We start from the raw sequence: 25,000 nt of genomic DNA on the forward strand, positions 1-25,000 counted from the left end.
AATATTATACATATTTTGAATTTAATACTTAAACTAAATTGAGATTTTCACTATGATTTAGAATAAGAAGATTAGCAAAGTATACTGCATAGGCTGCCTTCTTAAATTGTATTAATTTTACTACCTTTTCTCCCTTTTGTGTCTGATTTAGAATGCAGTGCGTCATAATCTTAGCCTGCACAAGTGTTTTGTTCGAGTCGAAAATGTTAAAGGAGCAGTGTGGACAGTGGATGAAGTAGAGTATCAGAAGAGAAGGTCACAAAAGATAACAGGGTACGTTGGTGTTTGGTTTTGTTCAACTCAGTTGTTCTGTAATTCTGTAACCTGAGTGAGTCCTCTGTGTACTACAACCTGACAGACAAAGCGAGCACTTATGTGGAGAATACATAGCGAGCTAATAGCTATGCTGCTGCATTCTCTTCAGTGAGCTAACAGTTATTTCATTTTTGTGTAAACGCTGTTTTCTGTGCATTCTTTGCCTGCCTGACTTCCCCACGTAGTTTGCTGCAAGGAGAGCGATAATGGTTTTGTTTTTTCCTCTGTATTTCACCATATGTTTGTCATTTTAATTCCATCTACCGTAAGTTGTCCTACTATATATTAAAAATAGCCCTGTGTACATATGTTGCCCATGTGTTAAGAGTTTCATATGCACTTGTTTTTACTGTAAACCTTTGACAGAAGTGGGAGTTGTTCAAGGTCAGTTTGGAATATAGGTATCATACACTACAGTACTGACCTCAAAAATATCTTCTTGATGAGGGTAGTATTCATGAGAAGCCTTCACAGGAGGACCTTTGGCATGCTTACTGCCCTACTTTCAAATTAATCCCATGTCAGTATGACTGGTTCTGTGGATGCTTTTTATTCCTTGAGAGTATATAATTAGTTTTGATAAAGCCATTCAGATAAAACCAAAGGTGCAGAGACAAGAGCCAGAGGTTTTTCTTTGCAGGAAGGTATTCTATTTCTGTAATGCATCTGTTTGTAGACAGTGACCCACATGACCTCTAGAGTCATACTCTGCACTAATTTTATTGAAAATATAATTATGTGGTTATCTAGCATATAGCATTTAATCTATATGCTATATGGTAGCATATATGGTATGTTTGATTTGCTGGAAACTAATTGATCCACTGTATTGTTCACATACAGTTATTTATACATTATTGCAGCCTCATTTTTTTGTGAGGGAAGAGTAAGATCTTTTTTATTCAACACTCTTGTGTAATTATATTTAACATAGTAACAGTGTACCCGTGTTAGTTCAGAAAACCGAAACCAAAAACAGCAAGAGAGATGTAGCAAATGTAGCAGAGACAGATGTTCTACAAATTTTAAACCTATTTCTGTTAAATTCTTTCAGTGAGATGAGAACCCTTGTGCTCATGTAGCAAATTTTCACATGGGCCTTATTATAATAAGAGTTTTGCTTTTCTGATGCAAGTAAATCAGTGTTCTAACAGGTTGAGCTCCTTCCCTCCCAACTTCATTTCATTTTTCTTTCCTAAACTCTGGTCTTCTGAGCTGACATACCAATCCATTAACCCAATGAACCAGACAGGATGTCTGCTTGTTTTTAAACTTTGAAAAATCGTTTATTTTCAGAAGCCCAACGTTAGTGAAAAACATACCCACCAGCTTAGGCTATGGAGCAGCTCTTAATGCAAGCTTGCAGGTAAAAAATATGAAATAATTCTTTTTTGTACACACTGTCTATCTTCTTATGTGTGACGTATTTTATTTCTGCTTATACATTGGTATAGAATTACCTGGTATGTTTATGTGGACCTGATGGTCATTCTATATAACTGGGTTTATCAGCCAAGTAAGTTGTGTTACCTAGCACTGCAAGTAGTAGTTCTTATTCGTGCTACTTTTGATGTGAAGAAGCAAGAAGGACACCCTGTGGCAAAATCTGGAACATTCAGTTTTGCTGCAAATGTTAGATTGATAGAAGCTTTTGCAAATGCATGTGGATATGCATTAATATTTATCCAAGCTGTCATAAATGATTTCACATCATAGTGTTGGGGAACATGGTGCTCATGGCAAAAACTTTAAAGTTTAATTATAATATATAATTTTTATGCAGAAGAGGCAAATGTCAGGACTTTTTTATTTTGATTTAAGTTCTGGTCATTTTTTAAAGTGTAGCAGCTGCCTGCATTATAAAGGAGCCATACATTGTGTGGAAGGGCAAAGGGGTTAACTGTAATTCAAAGTCAAAAAATGATGTAAAACTAGAAAGTGCCATGAATATCAGAACATAATTAATAATGGAAAATTATGAAGCCTAAGCAAAAGAAAGAGTAAACCAGAAGTAGAAATGCTGCTATTTACAGAATGTGAAAATAATTGGAAATGCACAAAATCCTTCTCACCACTTCAACAAATACTCAAAATGAGCTGTTCTGTGTGTGTATATTCCTAAATGTTCATACATGTAAGAGTGCTATGTATATGTATGGGCTAATAATTTGGTTTTACTTTTCCTTTTGGTAGGCTGCGCTGGCAGAGAGCAGTTTACCATTGCTAAGTAACCCGGGACTGATAAATAACGCATCCAGTGGCTTACTGCAGGCAGTCCATGAAGATCTCAATGGTTCGCTGGATCACATTGACAGTAATGGAAACAGCAGTCCAGGCTGCTCTCCTCAGCCTCACATGTAAGTGCAGTCAGCTCTCTTTCAGGAAAAAAATGCCTAAGACACAGTATTATTCAAAAGAGCTTTGAAAGGTGGTAAGTGAAACATCTGGAGCTATATATTTGAAACTAAACATTTATATTAAAACATTTAAATAGATGAGTCTTCATTTACTTTGTAGTGATTGCTATAAGCTTTTTTTTTTTTTTTTTTTAAAAACCTCATCAATTTGCTTGCGAGCTCTGAACGTAATGGGAGGCTGATCTGTGTGGTCATTTTCAGAGCCTGGTTTGTAAGGTATAGACAGAACGTTCACACTGGAATTAGTTGTGATTTTAACTATGACTCTCCGAACCATTTATGAACTGTAGTAGAGATATTGCCCGTTTATACAAACCATAAAATGCAAAGTTTAACTGTTGCCCACAGTTTACATAGAAGCCAGTAAAGTGTAACTTTTTGCCTGTCATATAAATCAGTGTAATTACGTATTCAAGTTTAATTACTGGTGCGTCTGTATTGGCAAGGTTTATATGTTATATTTTATGCAAGACTACGATTCCTATTAATATTTAGCAGCTAACTATATCATTAATTACTCTAAATTCTTTCCCCTACCATCTTTTTAATGGAGCTGAGAGAGTGGAAGTATTAAAAATTGATGTATTGTGGATTTCAGAAATGTGTCTGAAGCTTTAGAAATGCCTGGCCTTAATCAGTGGTGTCAAACATGGCAGTTTCTTGTTTACTAAATAGTAAAACATGTATCTTGGAGGTATTGTTTCCCAGGTTATTTATATAATAATTAGTGGTGTGATATGTAAGTAGACATTGTTTTAAGTCTACTGTAAGATGATTTTTAAGTGTATCTAAGATGATGTCTTTTTTTTAGTGTTTTAAAAAGCTGATCTCATTTGCCTTTTTTAATTCCATTTTCTCTTCCCATTTTAAATGTTTATTTTAATTGCTAGAGTGAGATATTTAACAGTAAGAGTAATTGAGACCAGACTGCCTTTTTTACTTATGCTCTGATGTGGTAAGAATCCATTTTGATCTGACCTTTTTTAGAAAAAATATTTTACTGATTTTTTTCTTCTTTTGTTTGGCATGTTAATATATCTGTGATCACATAGAAATGTTTATTGTCATGCATTTAATTGTTTTATTGCACATTTATTCTACTTGCCTTTGAAAATAATACACTGTGAACATTCATATATTTTATCAGGTTCCAAACCATTACTTTTTCAAAATGGAAAAATTTGTCTTTTGGAAGTGTCTTTAGATGTATTAAATAATACAAAAGAAGTAATAAAACTTGAAGTAGAAAGAACATGAATATATGCTCTTGAGAGTAACACTACTCTAAAACAAGTAAAGTGAGCAATCAGACAAAAGTTTTTATATCCCATGCTTGATGCTATCAACCATGCAGTGGGTAGCTTGAGGCCTTTTACTTTTAGCAGTTCTCCTGAGTATGCTAATGCTCTCTTCCTGTATAAAATGCCAAGACAATAAAACTTTAAAGAGCAAACAAGAGTTAGATCATGTGTGTTAAAAACAGCTACTTTACAGAAAAGAATGACACTTGCTATTAAAGTTGTTTTGTAAGTGTTAGGCAGATCTGTTTACATATCCTATGTTCTGTCTGCCATTCTGCTGGATAAACTGTGATATCTGTGCATATGATTATGTAGATATGGCTACATTTATAGCTGTGTTTATAGCTAAAATAGTGCATATTGAAGTAATTCTTGCCTATAACAAAGCCAAATACCCTAAGTTGCACCCTAACTCAAGATTGAACCTTCCTCTCTCATTTTTATGATGTCATTTGTCAAAATAGGCATTTTCAGGACTTGCTATGTTGATTCCTTTGAAACTTGTGAGGACATGTTGCTCAGTTCTTTATAGACTGAAGCAGCAATATGTAAATGCCTGAGACACAACTGGAGAAAGAATCTATGCACTTTCATCCCATGCAGCAAACTTGGTGCAAGAAGTCTGGGCTTCTGTGAGACCGAGAGCCATCAGACAAAAGATGCATCTAGATGCCCACTCACTTGTGATGTGACATTTTTTCCGATTCTTTGGGGGGAAAAAAGGGAATGAATGCAATCTGCAAGGAAAGACCAAGGTAGGGAGAAGCTTGCATGAGAGGCAGAGGAGCAAGGAAGAAGAGACCTCTTCCTTGCCTCCATGACCACATTGGTCAGGGATCCTCATTTTTGTTACATAAGAAAATGAGAAAATAGTATAGGTAAAGTAAAACAGAAGTAAAACAAGTGAGGGATATGGCAAACAACGAAGACACAATTTAAATTTTGCATTGCCCACACATAACATAATCTCTTTTTTCTTTTTTTTAACTGAAAAATAATTAATAAACTAGTCAAAAAAAAAAAGATATTTTACTGGCACAAGCACCTACTTACTTTTAGTCTCCTGAGAAGGTTCATCCAGGAAGTGTGGGTTTTTGTCCCTTAGAGAAGGGTTCTTGAGGTCTCATAATTACTACACTCACCTATAAATTTGGAGGCTCTGTTAATCTCCAAACAGATTAAACCTCCATCTCCTGATTCCCAGGAGGCGGCAGAAGCCACAACAAGAGGTGTATGCTGAGCAATGTTGCCTGCCATCTTGTAGGTGACACATGCAGGAACAATGGAGCAAGGTATTAGAGAAGGAGGCAAGAAGTTGTGTGCAATTTAGAGATCAAGGCATTCAATTGGGAAGGTGCATTGGATTCTAGACAAGCTTCTAGCGAGAGTCATTTGTTTGGTATTTCAGCAGCAAATGCAAAACGAGTCCCAGTGACAAAGTCAAGCATCTTAGTTGGGTGTTTGGTTGTTAAAATTGTACTGACTATCATTTTATCAGATATGATAAAACCACATGATAGCATAACTGTCTTATTTTGGGATGATCATATTAATGTTTTAGCATATTTTGTGTGTATGTGCAGAAGTCAATGTATCTGTGGTTGAGCATTGGGACATTATTAGAGACATTGATTTCTGTTACTATAGTGCCTGTGCTACTGGGTGTCAGAAAGTGGGGAAATTGTTTCAGTTCTTGGATATGAACCTAGTACTTCACATCTGGTTTTGAAGAGACATAGTAGTAAGAGTAGTTAGAGTCATTAATTTACCCATCTGTGACGAGGTATCTTAACACAGGCAGACAAAACGACCTGCTTAGCAAATAGTCTCTGTTCATTGACTAGAGAAAGACAGCAGGTCTATAACTTCAAGTAACTGTATCACACTTCAACGCTTGTTAAGTGCAGTGAGTCCATCCAGTGTATTCAGGGCACTTTAAGACCTCCAAAATTTTGGCCTCAGGTAATGAAATGTAATCTACTCCATTTTTTATGCTTTTGAATACTTAAAAATACCACAGTAAGTTGTAGGTGTTTAACCATGGCCTAGTAGCTGGGATAACACTTATATTAATAATTGCATAAAGCATCTGTAATTTTATTCTGTCTGCCTCCCAGTTTCCTTTCTCCATCTGACCAAATGATACTTGCTGTGTGGCAATTCCATAGTCCAGGATGCAGCATATGAGTAGTGGAATCTTAAGTCCTAGATTTTCTTTCTGTATTTCAGCAGTATTAAATCCAAGTTCTGTCTTTGACTGGCCTTCAAAACTGATTCCTGGTGTGTAGGCTCTGAGTGCTTCCTTGACATAAATCTTCACTGAGAAAATGTGTTACTTATTGTGGGCATATGCGTTCTGTTCAAAATTTAAATTTCTTCTAAGATCAGTTGTCAAGAATCAATATCAGGCAATTATATTTAAAGTCAATGCTTAAGACTGATTCTTCTTTCATTATTTCAACATGGACTGCTTCTCTGAACTTATTGTGAGTTAGAGCTGATAAGCAACAGGTTTCAAAGCAACAAACAGAACTGAAGATGTTTAATGCACAAAGATTCATTATTTATGTAAAACTACGTGCTGTTAATCTTGCATAACAATTGTACATGGATGTAACTGTAAGTTCCACAGTACATGTCTTTGGAGTATAAATGCAGAATTCTGAACTAAAGAAAACAAATCCAAACAAGTACAGTTAAAGGTGCGTTGTGGGAAAAAAAGTTTTAGTATTCCTGTAGTAACAACAGCACTGGATGAGGCATGGGGTAATGCTTAGGAACAATAATGACAGTTCATGCATTACTGAAAACACAACTTCTTTTTAACCTGTATGTAATAGCCAGCATACTGCTGAAGAGCTTTGGTGGGATTTGAAGGTCAGTTCTTTCAGAAGTAATAAATTTATATTTTTAAATGAAGATCAGGATCGTAGTGAAATCAACTTTGTGCTATTACTATTCCTGTCTCTATTATACATCCAAGAGTTCTCACTCTTGGGGATGGTAAATAAGGGATGAAAATCAAGTTCAGCTATTTTTCTGGTGTTTTTCTCTGCATTTGTACTAGACTGATTACACTTCAGTGATTATTGCAACTGGCACAGACCTGGGTGTTTTATCACCAGAATATTTAGCACATCACTAGCTCCTATGGTCATGGCAAATGCACCATGCAAAATGGCACTTTGCTTCGTTGTATGATCCTGGTTGGGGGGGGGAAGGTACAATTTTAATTTGCAAAACTCTTCATAGCAGTTGAGGAGACTGAAAGAAATTGGTCATGAGAAAACAAGGAAAATGGCAGACTGAGAAAATGTAGTCTTACCATAGGAAACAATGGGGTGATTATACCATTCCATTAAAACTCACTGCAGTTCATTAAATAAGGAATGGAAGGAGGAAGAAAATGTGATAGGGTAAACAGATATCCCTCTGGTGAGATTTTGAGGAAGGGGCTTGTCATCATGGACGTCTCCCTGCTCACTCTGTGAGAATAGAGACTGGCAATGCAATTAAACTCATTCCAACCGATTTACCGAAATAATCTAGTTCCTAAAAGCAGATCCAGAATCCTGGAGTTAACGCCATTCTGATTTTTAGAATTTTAGTTGTTGACAGCTTTTTTAGAAAAGTGAAAACAAGAAATTAGATTTTAGAGTTGCTTCTCAAAAAGTGAGTTCATACATCATCTCCTATACGAGTCTTTATGTTCTGCTATTGTAGTGGTAGTACCTTAGACGGGAATTGTTTGAAGCCAAATGTCAAGACACACATATATTCCATGAACTTTAAAGCTGTTTCTAGAAAATGTTATGGTAGGTTGTTATGAGAAAGGATAACTTTTGTCCAAATGAGCAAGAGTAATAGTCAATCTTAAAAAAAAGAAATAAAAAGGAAAAAAAAATCTTATGCAGTGTAGTCCTTCGTCTTCGATTTTGTGTGGAAAAAGTGAATTCCAAGCATCTGTGGTTTCAGTCACCTTTTCTTTTTATTCTTCTGTTGTTCCCAACCCTTCTCCTTTACTTTTTCTCACTCTTGCCCTGACTGGATCATTTCTCTCTGCAGTTCTATCTGCATAATCATCAAACTTGTTATTTTTTTTCAAACTTTTTTATCTTTAAATTTTATTCCCAGAGGCAAATATGATTATTCTGCTCTAAGATCATTTACTTTTGAGGTGCTTCAGTTTGAAAGCATTCCATTGTCAGGTCGTTCCCATATCTGATTATTCTAGTCCCCCACTGTTAAGCTTTCACACCACTTACAGTAGGTTACCTATCATTCCAGTTTTAATCCCTTTCATTCCCTTGTTTCTTTAACTTCATAATGTTATAATGTTCCAATCCCCTGTCTTTCCTTCTTCCTTTTTTTTTTTTTTTTTTTTTTTTTTTTGTTATCGTTTCATTGTCCCATTTCATGATCTCTTTGCATTTACCTTGGAGGCTTGTTCTGTTCTAGGGGACTGCTATGATCCAAGTCTCTTGTTCATTGTATAAGACTTGACATAGTGTATAAGAAAATAAACTCGCGAAACACATCAATTAACAGGGATGTAACAAGCATTATTAAATAGGTGAGAAGCATGTAATTGAGCAGATGAATGTGGTAGCAATTGCAGTATTTCTGGGTATCCTTGTTCATCAAAAATGTTTCACCTAATCACATGATATTTTAATGCCTGTATAATTTAATTTCACACATTTTTATTCATAAATCTAACATAAGGATGATAATGGGCATAGAGACTTTGTGACAACAATTGACTTTTATTTTTATATGAAAAGAGGAACAGCTACAAAATGGGACCTTAAAGGTTATACCTTTTGTCTGAGCATATTCCCATTGAAAGAAGTTCTGTTGTGAGAATATGCAGTGAAATAATTTTGGCTTTTGGAAAAACAAGCAATGGTGTTTTGATTAATAATATTTTTCACCATTCTCATTGAAACAACTTTTCACTTGAATGTTTTCCTAAATATTTATATTCTCCTTTTTAAATTTTTATTTTACATTACTTTACTTTTTAGTTCATTTGTCCTCTATTTTTGCTTCTGTTCATCAATTTACTTATTTTCCAACACTGATGGTCCAGTTCTTTATCATTTCATCTCTAACTTCTTAAATGTTATATGTCTTACTTTTGATCAGAAGTTGCTATTTCTTTTTTACATTATTCCAGCCCCAGTTGTTGCACTTCTAGAGTACATTCCCAATGCTCTTAACAAAAAGATCACTCCAGAGATACAGTGCCTTCAGCTGAAAAGAGTCAGATCCCCATAGCATGGCTTATAGAAGTTGCTAGACTCCTGTGGGACTTCACAGAATCTTTTTGGAAGCTGTCTTGCTGAAAACTTTGTGGTACTGCTATCATGAATTCTCAGTCTATGGACAAGATACTTCTATTTTTCACATAAAAGGTCTGTATAAGAAAAGGCAGCATCCTAAGTGTTGTTGCAGATATTAAAAATTTGTTTGACATTGCACAACTAAATTTCTCTGCAAACTCCTAATATTGGTCCATAAGAGAATCTTGTCTTTGCACAATGCAAATGGTGACATGACAGTGCTGTTAAAGTGTATTTCTAAAACTGCACAGACAGTAACAAATTTTATACACTATTGATGATTGCATTTTTTTAATAACTGTGATATTATAAGCCAAAATTTTTGAAAGTGGACTCTCTAAATACAATTTCCTAAATACATGTGCCCAAAATGTGTCTTTAAACTTATCTATCACATGAAAAGTCAAATAAAAACATACAATTATATCCAATTCATAACACTTATACCAGTAGTTTAAATTATGATCCATAAATCCAAGCATTCCTTGAAAAATGTAGGACATTAGGCTGAGAAAGTATTCTTTGACTATTGCTTAATCTTTAGTGTTAATAGAAAACTAGAGACTTTACACATTTTAAAAGACTAAAAATTCCCATTCAGGGTTGGTTTTTTGTAAGACTTTATAGAAAGGCTTCATCACGTGTGAAACCCATGTGTAGGTCATGGTAAAGTTACTAAATCTCAAGATGGCTAAAGACATGATTATACCTGGTAAAGTCCATTTGCAAAGGCAAACTTCCCAATCTTCTGGTGAAGTGCAGTTGCGTCTAAAAAAAGCCTTTGATTTACATCAGTGCTGGGAATGCACATGTGTGATACAACCCTGATGTAATTTCTCTTAGGGTTCAAACTGCAAGTATTCTGGTGGTTTTCTCCAAATGAGCAGCAACATTGAAAGTGTACCTTAAATGAGCTGAATGTATCCAGTGGTCTCCCTCCTATACCAAGTTTTTACCAAGTTCATTGTTCCACTGTTGCCATTGCTAAAGATTTAAGGATGTTGCAGGATCTTTGTATGATTGCGACCACTCCACTGATGCTTTTTGAAAACTTTATTAAGCTTCTGATTGAGATGGGTAAGGGGATATGTTTATTTGAAGCTGTGCTATGCTATAATAGTAGTAATCTGGGTAATTAGGGACTTCCCCCAAAACTGATTTTTATTTCTCTTCATGTTTTTCTTCCTTCTCTTCATTCCTTGCAAATTTGGCATTATCAGACATCACAGCTGAAAAAAATGACCTCAGAGGTTTTATCTCCTCTTGCTCTAAGAACACAGGAGATAAGAGTCATGTTGTGGGCAACCATTTATTACAATTCCTCTCCTAAAACTATCATAGTCCATCTCAAATTTGAAAGACATTGTTAAACTTCATTCTTTTGATGATTAAAAGCCATATTCCAATTTCCAGGCTAAATATATTCCAATTTAGTTTCACTGATATGGGTTTTAGTTTACAGAGTCTTTTTTACTCTTCCTCACATTTCACCAATGTATTCTAGAGAGCACAGTGTGAGCCTTGACTCTATTTTGTAGACCAAACAGACTGTTTCTGATAGATCAGGCTGTCCATTTTCCTCGTGTCTACAAGCCATTCCATAAAAAGACTCAGTTTGGATTTAGTTATGGTGGGTAGGTGTTAACAGGTTTTTTGAAGAATTCCAGATGTGCTTGTATGTAATGTGTTTCTTCTTAGTAATGTTTTGTTCCTGTTGGGGAAAAGCTTATTTCAGCTATATTCAGCTAAACTGATATGGTTTCTTTTAATATACACTATTATGGATGGATTGGGGGGCCTGTTGTGGGAAGTGCTGTACAAAGGCAAAACAAAAAGGGTTGTCAAATCCCTACCCCAAACTCTAGTCTCTAGGTAGTAATTGAATTGCTTGGGTTTTGAGAAGGACCTTCAGATGCAGTTTGAATAGAAGGTGTATATCACTTACAGTTCTGTCCCCCTGTAGCACAGCATCCCTTCATTTAGAGAAAGGTTTGACACAAAGCCAGTTGCCACTGACTGTGCTATAGGTACATAAAGCCCAGAGGCAAACCATGCCTGGTGGCATGCCATGAGATGAGCATCCATCAAGTAGTTTTCTGTAACTATCATGCACTTTGATTCATAACATTATGACAGAAATAATAATGTGTTTGTATCTATCTGGAGCTACTGGAAGTAAAATTTAAACCATATATATATTTATTTTGTAGGAAGATATATATGGATGTATTAATGGCAATTGTATGGGACTGTATATATTTCGTTCGCCAGGAATACCCTGCCCTATGAAGCTGAAATCTGTGTTAAGCATAGGCCAAAGTACATGATTAAGAGGCAGGATATGTTAATCTAGGCTCTGTGATATCTCATATATTTCCTAATCAGCTCAGTCTGCAGGCAGACTGTGTTTTGTTTGCTTGCAGAAATGATACAGGTATAGCATATTCATCCGACACGTTGCTCTCCACATCTAAATGGTAAATCTGCAATAGTATAGAAATGGGAAACATGATATTCATATGCTAATATGAATATTCATATGTTAACAGTTTGGTGAAATGTTCTGAAAAAAGTTAGAATGACTGGATGCAGTCTTTCTTAATACTAGAGGCTGGTGACAAATATGTGCTGACAAAGGTATGTGGCTGTTGAGAGCATGCTTAACAGGAATGTTACAAGCTCTGTCTTCCACAGAGTTCTTCTGCTTGGTCTTTTCTGAAGACTGGGAAAAGACTAAAAACACTCCTTTTAGTGAGAAGAGAGGAACGAGGTGGGAAATGATGATAGCCTTTAGAACACAGTTCAGAGAAGATGGGAAAGAACTTGTCCATTGAGAATGGGGCAAGAAATAATTGACTGGTATTTTGGCAAGAACAGTTAGGATGGACACCAGAAAAAAAGCACCTTTCAGAATTTAGGATAATAAAGTGCTGATAATGTGTACCAGCACAGAAAGTCTTTAGAACCACTGATACTGGAAGCTTCTAAGAATAAATTCAAGTAGTCAAAAGTGATTTAACTATAAATGATCCTACTTTGGGGTAGGGAAAGTAAATTAAGAGACTTTATGATCTCTTGAAGTTCCTTCTAACCCTGTTTCCTTTTATCCGTATCATAAATCTTGAAAAAGTAGGGACTTTTTCATGTATGCCACATTTTACAAAGGTAGCTGAATTGTCCATATCCATTTATTTTGTAATTTGAAACAGCTATCATTGCAAAATTCTTTTAAGTACTCTTATTTTTGTGATCAAATTGAAAGTTGGCCTCGCAGAGCCAACATAGTGAGCATAAAATTCAGTTAATATGAGAAATGTCAGCAAGAGTAGTGCAGAAAGTCCTTAACAGGCCAGTTTGACCCAGTTGTCTGTGTTGAGTGTGGTGTCTGGTTCTACTTGTTAAATACTACCATCAGCAAAAAAACCCACAGCTGAAGAGCTGGCCTTTCTCCAGGCTTGTTCTAGTAGACTAAGCTAGGCCAGCGGTCTTGGGAATCCAGAGAGGTCCCAGCTGACTGGAAGCTGGTGAATGTCATCCCAGTTTCCTAGAAAGGCAAGAAAGAGGACCCTGGAAACTGCAGGCCTATAGGTCTCAATTCAGTGTCTCGCAAAATCATGGAAGACCTTATTCTGGAAAATATTGAGAAAAAAAAAAGAGAAAAAGAGAAAAAGAGAAAAAGAGAAGGACGACTCAATGACTGGTCAGAGCCAGCACAGCTTCATGAGTGGGAAGGTCAAGTTGTCAAACCTGATTTCCTTCTATGGCAAGATAATTTGATCTAGGAAAGCCAGTAGATGTGATCTTTTTGGTCTTCAATAAAGTCTTTAATACTGTCTCTGACAGGATCCTCCTGTGCAAAATGTCCAGCACTCAGCTGGATAAACACTTTATATGATGGGTGAGCAACTGGCTCATGAGTCAGGCACAAAGGGTTACAGGGAAAAGAGTGACATCAGACTGGTGACCTGTCACTAGTGGGGTTCATCAGGGCTCCATCCTTGCCCCTGTGCTCTTCAACGTCCTTATGAATGGCATGGATTCAGGACTGGAAGGGATACCAAGTTTGCCAATGATGCTTAACTTGGAGGAGCTGTCAACTCCCTTGAGGGAATTGTTCCATATTATTTATCTGATCAGTTCTATGTTTCCCAAGAGTGTTATTGATATAAAAGTTTTCAACAGAAATAGAAAAACAAATTTATATAGCATGTATTTATATTAAAATGTACAAATCCTATATATAGCACAGTCCAATTTCTCCCTCACCTTTTCCAGGATCATTGAATAGCTTTCCAGATTTTGCATAGAGAATATTTGTTGGTTCTAACCCACAAATAACACTGAGGTACTTAATTGCTGCTGCTAAGTTTCTGTGTAACTGGTACAATTTTTAAAACATCCCAACCGTTAGGCACTACAGAGCATGCCAGATCCACAACCTCTTGTATTGAACTTTGTTGTTTCTGGGCTTCCTATTTTTTATGGTTCTTCAATAACCCCAAAAATATTCACACTGAAATCTCTAGTACTTTGTCACTTTGCTTTGAAATTTTGCCTTAAAAACTTCTGTGCTCTTTCTCTCTAATACTTTTCTTTGTTTAGCGTGTTAACTTTAGACGTTTGAACTAGATGCAGTTGACGGGTTGAAAGACTTTAGAGGCCTGTGCCCTAAGCTAATTTCTAGTCAAGTTTTTACTTTCTTGTGGTTCTATCATAGGGAAAATACATTTATTTAGACACCAAAGGGAGCAAGCAAATGTCAAGGATGGGAATTTTAGTAAGAGTTGCTAGAATCAGAAATCTATGTTAATGTTATCTTCTTAGTCAGAACTTGATTCTTAAAAAATTTGATCCTGTAAGAAAGTCTAATTGTAGGTGAGCTTTAAGCTTCATTTGATATTTAAAGAAAGTGTATTCTTAATATGCTATTTTTTCATAAAGGTGTCTTTATCTATGTTCAAAATTTTATATATTAGGGCAAATGGGGTTTCCATATTTATAGTCTTTGCCTTTTCTTTCCAAGTCTAAAAATAATACTAATTTTAAAAGAGAACCCCAAACAAAAGACAAAACACCAAGACCTGCTCAATTTAATTATAATTTCATAAGATAAAAAATCCTCTGTATTTTTTCACTGCCCTTTCTTAATCAATGAAATAATTTACTTTGTTAAAGGAAAATGACATTGTCAAATTAAATTGGTCAATTTACACTCTAAAAGTTTTTCTATACAATGCTAATTTTTTTGTAGTAAGCAAAAAAAAATAACAGAACATGTTTGATTGTTGAGGATTTTTTAAAATTATTTTCAACATTTTTTTCCACTCAGACTCCTTACTATAAAATCAAAATTCTTCAAAAACTTGCTTTGCATATTTTCCTTTTAATTTTGGTATGCCACCAATGGCCATTTTCAGACTTTCCTTCAAAAAGAAACTCGTTGGTTTAACTGTTCCGCATTTGAGGAGAGCCAGTTGATAATTGTATGTGCTTGGGCTGGCCCAAATGGATAGGGCAGGGAGCACCAAGCACCAACTCCAGCCTCTTCAGGATGAAATGTGTTTGTATAAGTCATCCCTGAGGTGGTAAGTGCATATGCTATAGAAAGGAAAAACAAGAGGTTTGCTTCTAGTGTCCATGAATTAATGGCTAGCTGGCTTCTGCAGTGTGAAGGTCAATATGTGTTAAAACATTTTTCCTTTAGATTAATGATAGATGGCATCTTGGAATTACTGAATACTTAATATTTTAAATAGGATTTAAATATGTAATAATTTTGAAAATCAGAGCTCATTAACTGTGTAACATACTGAGGATTTTAGAAACTTCTCTTTTGCAGTTGCATTATGCCCTTTTATTTTTATAATAAATTAGTAGTGTGATAGCTGTAAGGATAAAATTATTATAAATCTGCCATAATAAATTAAATAAATATTAAACCTTTAAGTTTAAGGCAAAGGTGAATGTGTCCTTTTTCCCATGTTTCCATATTTTTAGTACCTCACTATTACTCATATCTCCAAGCCTCTCCTCTTATGTTGGCTTCAGACGCAGCTAAATTAAATTGATTCAATGTTTCCTCTCACAGGTATGTTTCCCATGCCACAGGTCACTTCTGTTCTTTCCTGGATTCTTCTGTATGGTTTTTGGGATGAGTGAGTAATAGCTGGAGGGTAGTCAGGTACATGGATTATAGAAGTTGAAGTGAGGGCCTACTTACAAATACATAAACATTTTTTATATAATTCTTGTCATTTTTCTCTCCTAGTTAGTCTAACATACTAACAGGATTTGATTCCTCAAGCAGAAGCACCATTGAAAGATTCATAATATATTTCCCAAATGGTTATAGTAGATGGACGTATATGAATAGTTTATTTCCTTTCTTTCGTTTGTCAGCAGTAAATTGATTTTGCCATGAATTGTCAGCTTTGGGGTTTTTTCACAGTTAACTTCACAAATAACTAATCTATATATGTATATCATGTTGTTATCTCTGTTTATATCTTCAAGGCTATTCATAATTCTTTTCAAAATAGAAATCAAATGTAGGATCTTAGAGACTTACTGCTAAACTGCCTCTTTGTTGTGATATAATCTTTTGCTCTTCATCGAATTACTTTTATTACTGACAAATCTTTGAGTCTACTTTTAGTATGAGTTGGATTTTTGGAAGTTTCTCACGGGAATTTGTGAATTTAAATACGCCCATCTGCTCCCCTTGTTTACTGCAGCATTATTCTTGGAAGGCTCCTAGAGCAAGTAAAATTACTGGTCTTACATATACTTGTTATTCCATCTCATTCATCTGGTAGAAAAATGTGTGTTTCATATTTGGCTATTCCCCCTTCTCCCCAAACATTCTGTCAGATGCATTACATATTTTACTTACATCTTCTGTGAATGAACTTCAGAAGCGAAATCATGGCCTTAATGAAGTCAAGGGGAATTTTCCCATTGACTTAAATGAGATCTGGAGTTCATCCAAGGAAACTCTTTGTCTTTATATCTTTGGTTTTCCCTCATTTCTTATTCTACTTTCAGTCACTCCGAATCATTCCTAATCTCCTTCTGATATTTCCTGTAACTTCTTACAGTCTCATTTCTCAATTTCAGTTTCTCAAAATATTTTTATCTTTGTTTTCCCTTTTTTTTTTCTTTTTTCTAAATAAGACAAGAAGCTCTCCTAGATCTGAAATCTTTCATTTGGTCTTTGAAACTTTTTACACTCTTACTACTCTATAACATTAGCAAAATCACCAATGTTGAAATCCAGAATAGTTTTATCCATGCAAATACAAGCAAGAAATATTTTCTCGTTTATTCTCTCTGTTTATGTCAAGACTAATTGGATATGGCCTGTTAACCTATAAGTTAGTAAGTTTTTTTTAAAGACTTGAGTTTTGTTTTTCTTGCTAATATAAGTGTAATGTCTTAATATTTTCTGCTGTCTATATTCCCCTAAACCCCAAAAGGTATAGATAAAATCACCCTTTTTTTTTTCTTTTTTTTTTTCTTTTTACTCTTTCTTCATTAAAGAGCCCTCTTAGAACTTCCTTTCCAGACACCCTACATAGCTTGTGGCATATTCCTCTCTTTAAGATAGCACTGTGTTTTCTTTTAGTTCAGATTTTCAGGTAATAATGAGTATCTTCCTGCTGCCCCATTCCCCTCTGATATTAGACATACATAGGCACTCATATACAGAGTAGCTTTCCTCTGCTATTTTCATGCTAGATCTTCACATCCAGTTATTACTTGTTCTTGACTTTTACTCTAGTCTTACATTTGCAATACCTAGGTATTCTCTGATTTCTCCTGGAGTGCTGAATATTCTGGGACCCATCCTATTAACATCTTATATGATGCAGGATGGATGTGTTTCTCATTAGGTTTGCACATGGTATCAAATTAGGAGAACAGTCAATATGCATAAGGGTACGATGGCCATTGAGAGGACCCGTATGGGCTGAAGGACTTGGCCAAGAGGAGCTTTTTGAAATGCCATGCCTTGCACCAAGGAAGGAAAATCCCCACCTGAGTCCAGTTTTGGCACCTCAAATTTAAGAATTACCGCAATAAACTGGGGCGAGTTCAGCCAAAGTCTACACACATGGTCAGAAGAAGAAGCAGTTGCCTTCTGGGGAGAGCCAGAGAGAGCTGAACTAGATCAGCCTGGAGAAGAGGGGGCTTTGAGGAGACCTGACTCTCAGTACCTATAGGAAGATAAACAAGAAGATGGAAGCAGGCTCTTTATTTTGGTGGTAGAATGAGAGACAGAGGGCATAAGTTAAAATGAATATTTCCACCTGGACATAAAGAAATATGGATATATGTCCTCTTTCCTCATGAGGACAGTGAGGCAGTGGATGGGGCTGTTGACAAGCAAGTTGTATAGTCCGTATCCTCTAAGGTTTTCCAAACGTGACTGGATAAAATTCCAAGCCTTCCTGTTGTGACCTTCTGTCTGTGCCTTCTTTAGGCAGCAGGTTCACCTAGAGAGCCCTTAAACTGCATTACCCAGTGATCCTAGCATGAGTGTTCTTTAAAACAACCACTGAGAGAGTGGGCAGAAGCAATGTAGCAATTTTAGCAATCAGGTGCAAGGAGAAAGATGTTCTGGATTTTGTTTTACAGATACTAGTAAAGTCATATTAGGTGCTCACAAAAGGCATGGATCTTGATGCAACAATAACTGAATTTACATCTTTTTTAAGTTATTCAAAAAAAGAAAAGTTGTACTTGCAAGACCAGTTTTATGCAGTTGGTAACTATGCGGTTTGTGATTATTATTTTTCTTTACCCCTGCTCCAAGGGACTTAGCTCCCTTTTATTCTAATGTAGTTGATGAGAGGACATGAAGAGCACTAGCTGCTTCTACACTGACTGCTAAAATTTTATCAACAGATACTATAAAGAAGAAAGTCCAGTTTAGAGGTTGTAAAAGCAATAATTGACTTACACAAACTCATTCATTCTTGCTCCTACCTTTCTTGATGTGCCAGAGGCACTTTGTGACCATTGATCATTAATTCCATCTTATGCCATCTCCTCTAGCAATGAACTAAAGACAAACTTTAGTGGCCTAATTACCTTTTCCTATGAACTTTTATCTCCTGTCAGCGTCTGCAGCAGTGCCTGCCAGTTAGGACTGTTTGTTGCCTCTGTTTTCTATTGCCAAGTCAATGCAACTCCCAACTCCCCCGTGGTAGACTTGAAATCCTTGGTGATGGATAAAATGATAAATATCAAAATAAGTATATTTCAAAGGTATATTTAGTTCTCCAGTGTTGCATTTCAGAAAATAAAAGGATGTTACTTCCATTTTTTTTTCAAAATGGCTCTCGGAGGGCCCAGGGTGTAAGGGTGTAATTTGAAAGTGGAAGGTTGATAAAGCACATCCATAAACACCCCCACTGAAGAGCAGCGCTTCTATAGGATTAGAATTGTATTTCTGGTCTTCTTCCACCAGGATATTGGAGCTTCACTCTCTCCTTAGTGAAATGAGGTAGCACACCCTCAGCTTCCTGTGAAGGGTATGTGACAACAGGACCTTCCTCCCTTTCTTGTTTAAAGCCAGAGATTTGCAAATAGGCATTATTTTATCTAGAAATAATGCCACTTCTTCATCATTTCAGTACATGTGATAAATACATGTGGGAAGTGTTCTTCAAGGAGGAATAATAATGGATTCTGTGACAGTTGTAGCATATTTAATTACTCGTCTAATACTTTCTTCCTTTCTCAATATTTGGATTAGTATCTCCCTATGTGGCTGTACATATTCACATCAATAAACAGTTCACTTCTACTTAGAAAAAATAATAAACTGTTTATAATAGCGAAAAATTGTAGAAAGACAGAGTAAGAATTAGATAACATGAAAATATTATAGGATTTGAGGATTTGTCCCTATTTTTCTAGCAAAGTATAAATATAAAAATTTTAAATCTGAAATAGTGGAATGGAAAAGAAAGCTTTTCTTTCAATATTGCCATGGGACATCCTGCAGATCTATAGCTATATTGGCAAGATAGATTTCCTGAGGATATAGTCATTCTCCTCTATTAGGAAAGAGACAGCAAAGAAGTTATACATAATATATTTCAACATGTTAAACTTGGAAAATGCTTAATGCAAAGAAGCCTTTAGAAAGCAAAAAATGCTTCAGATAAAAATAAATATTTTAAACTTTTTTACCATATGAAAATATGAAAGCATACACTAATTATTACAGTGGCCACAGAATTATGTGAGCATAGTAGCTCACCTTGTTGGCTTGGACACAAATATTTTCATATTTCTGCAGTTTGAAGAATTCTGTAGCTGTGAATCTTCTCCCAGCATTTACTGGAACCCTTTGTGTAGCTGAATAAGAATTGCACTTGTAGTGCAGGGTGCCCACTACATAAAAGAATTGAGGGCAACTCTTGGTAATAAGCAAAAACATAAATAAAAAATGCAGGTTTCTGATATTAAAAGTTACACTGGAAAAGTGGAGTTCCGTAAAAGCATTTGGTTTCTTTCTTTTCATTACTGAGGCACAGTAATTGTGAACAGTGATAGTGACTCGATAGTAGAGTTGAAGGAATACCTGCAGACTAACCAATTGGTTTTGAAGATGTAATGTTTGTGGGCTTAAGGCTGTCTGCAGAATTGTGAGGAAGAATGGATCAAATAGAACATCAGCTGGTTTGAGAAATAGTTAAAGTTGCTAGAGAGCTACATGATTATTTAGTTTATTTTTTAACTCCTAAGAAACTCTATTTGTTTAATGGACAAACATAAACTCAAAGAAAATCAATGTAGTTTGCCACGACACATATGGCTTAGAAATTTTTCAGTCCCAAAGATTCCCCTGGGAAAATTTTCTTCATCTATGTTTTAGAAAATTCGTCGTCTTTATACACTTCTATATGAAGTCACTTGGAAAGCTGTGAGTCAATAGTATCAAAATTAAAGTCTCACACAAAATAAGCTTGGGAGGAACTTCAAGACATGATGTAATTTATTGCCCTTTGTGTCATGGAATACCAAAGTAAAAAACTCCCTAGTGTTACTAGGTGCCTAAGTCTCCATAGCAATACAAAATACTTTCAGCTGCAACCCAGCAAAAAGATTATCCTTTCATGATTTTAGACTGATTATTGCAACCCCTGAGTGGAATAAAAAGGCACCAAAAGAGCTTAAAAGAATTACATGACTTGTTGCAAATCATATTCTTGGCTACAAAGCTCACAGTAAGCACATTGACCTAGGCAGCTTCTCTCTCTCGACATCTACCACCACTTCAATACAAAGCCAAAAGCAAAGTATTTTCCCTGCCAGTCATTACATTGATTTAACTGCCTAAATCTCTCTGTCGTGATGTCCCACAGCACTTTTTCTTAAATTATTTTAGCAGAACATTAACGATTTTAGGTGGATATGGGCAACAATATTTAGACGACCCAGATCTGAATGTGGAGTTTTTTCACTGGGAATCTTAGAGGGGTTGAATCCTGGAATTTTCCTGGAAGCTTTCAGAATTAACCTCTGGACTTCTTTTTCTTTTTATTTTTCACATATACAAATGAGAAATGAACTAATGAACTAATTCTTTTTTTTTTTCCTTCTATAGAATCACATGAAAGATATACAGGGAAACTTAAATTGTTAAATCTCTTGTTTGGAAGAAGAAAAGGATTACTGTAGTAACACAATGCTGGTGGTTATAAAAGGCATTGTCTGCCTTCATATGTTTTCCAAAGAATAATTGAATCTTTTATTCAAAGCCTAGAATGAGTCCTATTTTACTAAAAAAATCTGAAAATTGTTGTAATTATTGATATTTCCTTGTCATTAATTCCCACTGCAGTTTTGCTTTATTTGGTATCCCCTTACGTTAAAGTTGATGTGAAGTGCATCCACTGTAGAAAATGTGCTATTCATAATTGAGAATATTGTATCAAGTATGTTTTCTTCTTGTTGACACCAGCTCAACTCAATTTAATTAAGAAATCATGTACTTGGTTATACGATCTGGTTGTTTTCTTCTCAGCAACAGCACATGTTCTGATGTTTGGAAGTTGAATGTAACACTTGTTTTGTTGCTGTTGTCTACATTTTAGCAGGGTTTTCATAACCATTTTACTAAACACATTTTCCCTAGGTAGGATCAGTCTAATCTTCTGCAAAATTCAGAAGACAAGTTCACCTTGTATCAGATGAGTTATTGCCGACTTTGAGAATTTGGCTTCATCCCTAAATATTTGAAAGTTACTTTACACATTCCTTCCTAGTAGATATTTATCTCTCAGCTGCCTGGCCTGCTATCTTTCTTTTTCCTCTGAAAGCACAGAGCTCTTCTCCAAAAGCCTACATTCTTCATAAGGCCTTTGTAAGTGTCCAGCAACTGTTACCTGTCTCCTGGCAGTAATTCCAGTTAAATGTTAGAAATGGTGATTTCTTTAAGGATACAGTATGCAGTTGTCATTTGCCAGTTAGTTGCAAGGAATGAGAGAAAAATCTTCACGTGAAGCTGTAAAGCAGGCAGAAGAATGAATGTTTGAGGCAGCCACAGAGAAAGAGGAACGTCATGTTCTGCAATCTATGAGCAAAGAAAAAGCAATGTATTGAGATGAGTAGGCAGATCTGCAAGATATTAGAATCCTTCTTTTATATTAAAAACATCTCTCACAGAGAGTATTATTTTGAAAGTGCTGGGGTACAGGAAAAGTCTTCTTTATAATTGTAGATCCATCAATTGTATAGAAGGAAATGAGGATGTTCATTTGTTTATATCTTTACCAAAAAGTTCTTTGTATTAATTTAACTTATTTTTCGCTGCTGCTGCTGCATTCATCTCCTTGCTTTCTGTGTGTGACCTTGCATTGTCACCCTGAGCTCAGGCAGAGGTGTATTTTGCCAGCGCTTCTTCGAAGGAGACAGGCATTTTGATGTGGACATTTGGACAAGGTGTCACACTTGTACTTGCTACGAGATGTATCCATCATCCCTTTATTATCCCAGCGTTAGCAGGGACTTACCATACTTCTCACAGATGTGTACCTAACTCCAAGGATGATTTAGGAAAGGCCCAAAAAGTTGGGGACTCCAGGCCTGCCCCAAAAACCTGTTTCAGTGTTTGATTGTCTATACTAATTTTTAACTCTAGCATCTGAGCCGTTGCTCTTTCTGTAGCCTAAGACATCCATTTTTCAGTCTTTCATCATGTAACAGGTTTTTTTTTCCTAATTCTCTACCAGGGTTTTCTCAAGTTGTTGACATCTATGAAATTAATAACAATGTTCTTCATTCTATCTTCATTGTCATTAATAAAAAGTATTGACTAGTACTGAACACAATTGGTTCATCAAGAAATGATGCTAAACTTTCCTAAAATACAGATTTCAATTATATAGTAGATCAGAAAGTTTTGATCACAAGTCCAAAATCACTAAGCTATGGGTTTTAGAATTTGAGTAGCATATATATTAGTAAGAAGTCATGGAATACAGAAATATTTTTTCAGTATTTATGTTTAAATACTCAATACTTCACATGAGAATTTGTTTTTAGCACAATGCTCCCATTGTGTAACAAAATAGTAGTGAAAAAATTTGCAAATAATCACATTTAAATGTATTTATGTCTGTAAATACACAAATTTTCAAATCTTTTGCCTATGGAAAAGAAAAAGATAAGGTTTTTTGTTTTCATATGTATCTTGTATAGTTGCTTTCTTAGAACATATATAAAATGCATCTCTAACCAAAGTTCATGCCTGAACTTTGCCTTTGAACCTTTGATTTTGAAAAACAAACTCTAGAGTTGAGAGAAATGTTTGTTTCATGAGCCAATGTGTTATTCCTTGTATTTACTCTTCCAGAAAGAGATGCTTGTATGGCAGTGTTTTATAAAGCTTAGAAAGCTTTCTTAAGCTTCTGGCAGAACAACCTAGGAAATTTATTTCTGTGTGGACATCTGAACTACTTGATTTTTAGTCTTGATTTGCTGTTAATCTGTAGGAGAGTATAGTTGAAAAAAATAAAAAAATATATTCATGATTAGCCCTTTAAGATATTAATCCTTCCACAGATTAGTGATCAAATTAATCTTTGAACTGTCCTTGCAAAAATGTGGTCCTCAATACTAAAAAATTACAATACAAGAGGAGCTAATATATTAATGTGTAGTGAATTTTTAATGGCTATTTCTTGTTATCCTGTCTGTTTATACAGTGCCTGCACTCCAACCACTGAAGTGCAATAAGGCAACCTGGACATCACCCTGAAAGGAATTGAATGCATTTGGGGAAAAATTCTCTAGTTAGAACTTCTTAAGCATGGAAACAAAACCTAGCAATGAATCATAGAATGATTTGGAATGGAAGGGACATTTAAAGACTGTGTACTCCACCCTCCCTGCCATGGACAGGGATATCCTTCATTGAATTGATGAAAGCCCCATCCAGCCTGATTTTGAAAAATTTCAGGGATTGGCATCCACACTTTTCTGGGCAATCTGTTTCAGTGTCTCACCATCCTCCTGTAAAATATTAGGTATAACAGTGCACAAAATGCAATTTCTTGGGAGCAACAAAGGAAAAAGAATATTGTGATGGTAATGTTACAGCATCTGGAGAAAATTATTGTGTCACTATAGCATGATTAAAAATCACTGAAGACTTGCATCAAAAACTTTGTCACTTACAGTTCTGAAGAAAATATCTGAAATTTGAAACTTAATGGAGTTCAGAAGTTCTCTTCAACACTTACAAATGTTTGAGAAAAGATAATAAGTGAAAAACAAATCTCATAAAAGGACCTTAAATCTCAAGGCACATAATTACTTGTATTGCCTTAAAAAGGGATGAATTGTTTTTCTCCCTCTTTCAGAAGACAGTGTTCAAACGTTTTTCAGCGATAAAAGTAATTTCTAAATGACCTCACGTTCCTCTGCAACACAGCTACCACACAAATAAGAACAAATATAGTTAAATTCAGATGGAGACTGAAGCACCTTGTTGCCTGTGGGTTTGAAAATCGTTGTTTTCAAATTCAGCAAGTTCTGCACCGCAGTAGATACTGCATGACCTCAGATCACCCTGTGGTGCTTTCAAACCTCAGGTGTCTGCTAGAAACACAGCAGAGACACATAGGAGATTAGGTTCAATTTCTTTTTTAATCATTACAGCAGGGTTAACTTTGCAAGGAGAATCGGGCAGTATGTCTTGGGGTTTATTATTTTATCAATTACTGTGTAGTGGCACGTTGGATACAAACCCAGATAGTAATCCGGTAGTCCTTGGATAGTACACTCTGTATAGTATACTAGCTGTAAGGAAGCCATGTGTTGGACCTGACTGCTAAATATTTGTTTAGTATATTCTGGGTACTCTATTCATGAAAAACAATCTAAATGTGCAGTGAGATTAGTCATGCTGTGCCATATTTCATTTTGTAAATTAAGATCTTCATTTATTTCTTGCAACAAAAAAACCCTTTGTTTTTTTATCTATTTGTAAGGTTATTTTTATTTGTTTTTAGTTTAATTAAAGCTATTCTGCTTTAATTCAAGGTAAATTGTAAGAAATGCTTAGAAAAAAACAGCACAGGAATAAAGGTGCTAATAAGGTATT

General features: G+C 35.4%; 1 protein-coding gene across 7 annotated transcripts in view; it reads left to right on the forward strand.

The window, feature by feature from the left end:
- The window catches only part of FOXP2 (forkhead box P2), a 399,281-nt gene that overhangs the window by 370,097 nt on the left and 4,184 nt on the right, over positions 1-25,000 (forward strand). For all 7 annotated transcript variants that reach the window (XM_058022205.1, XM_058022208.1, XM_058022209.1 and 4 more), the window contains 3 exons: positions 152-273; positions 1,612-1,681; positions 2,509-2,672. In XM_058022205.1, coding sequence (XP_057878188.1) covers positions 152-273; positions 1,612-1,681; positions 2,509-2,672 — 356 coding nt within the window. The remainder of the gene's footprint in view (positions 1-151; positions 274-1,611; positions 1,682-2,508; positions 2,673-25,000) is intronic.

This window comes from Melospiza georgiana, chromosome 4 (genome assembly GCF_028018845.1).
Source record: "Melospiza georgiana isolate bMelGeo1 chromosome 4, bMelGeo1.pri, whole genome shotgun sequence".
NCBI lineage: Eukaryota > Metazoa > Chordata > Aves > Passeriformes > Passerellidae > Melospiza > Melospiza georgiana.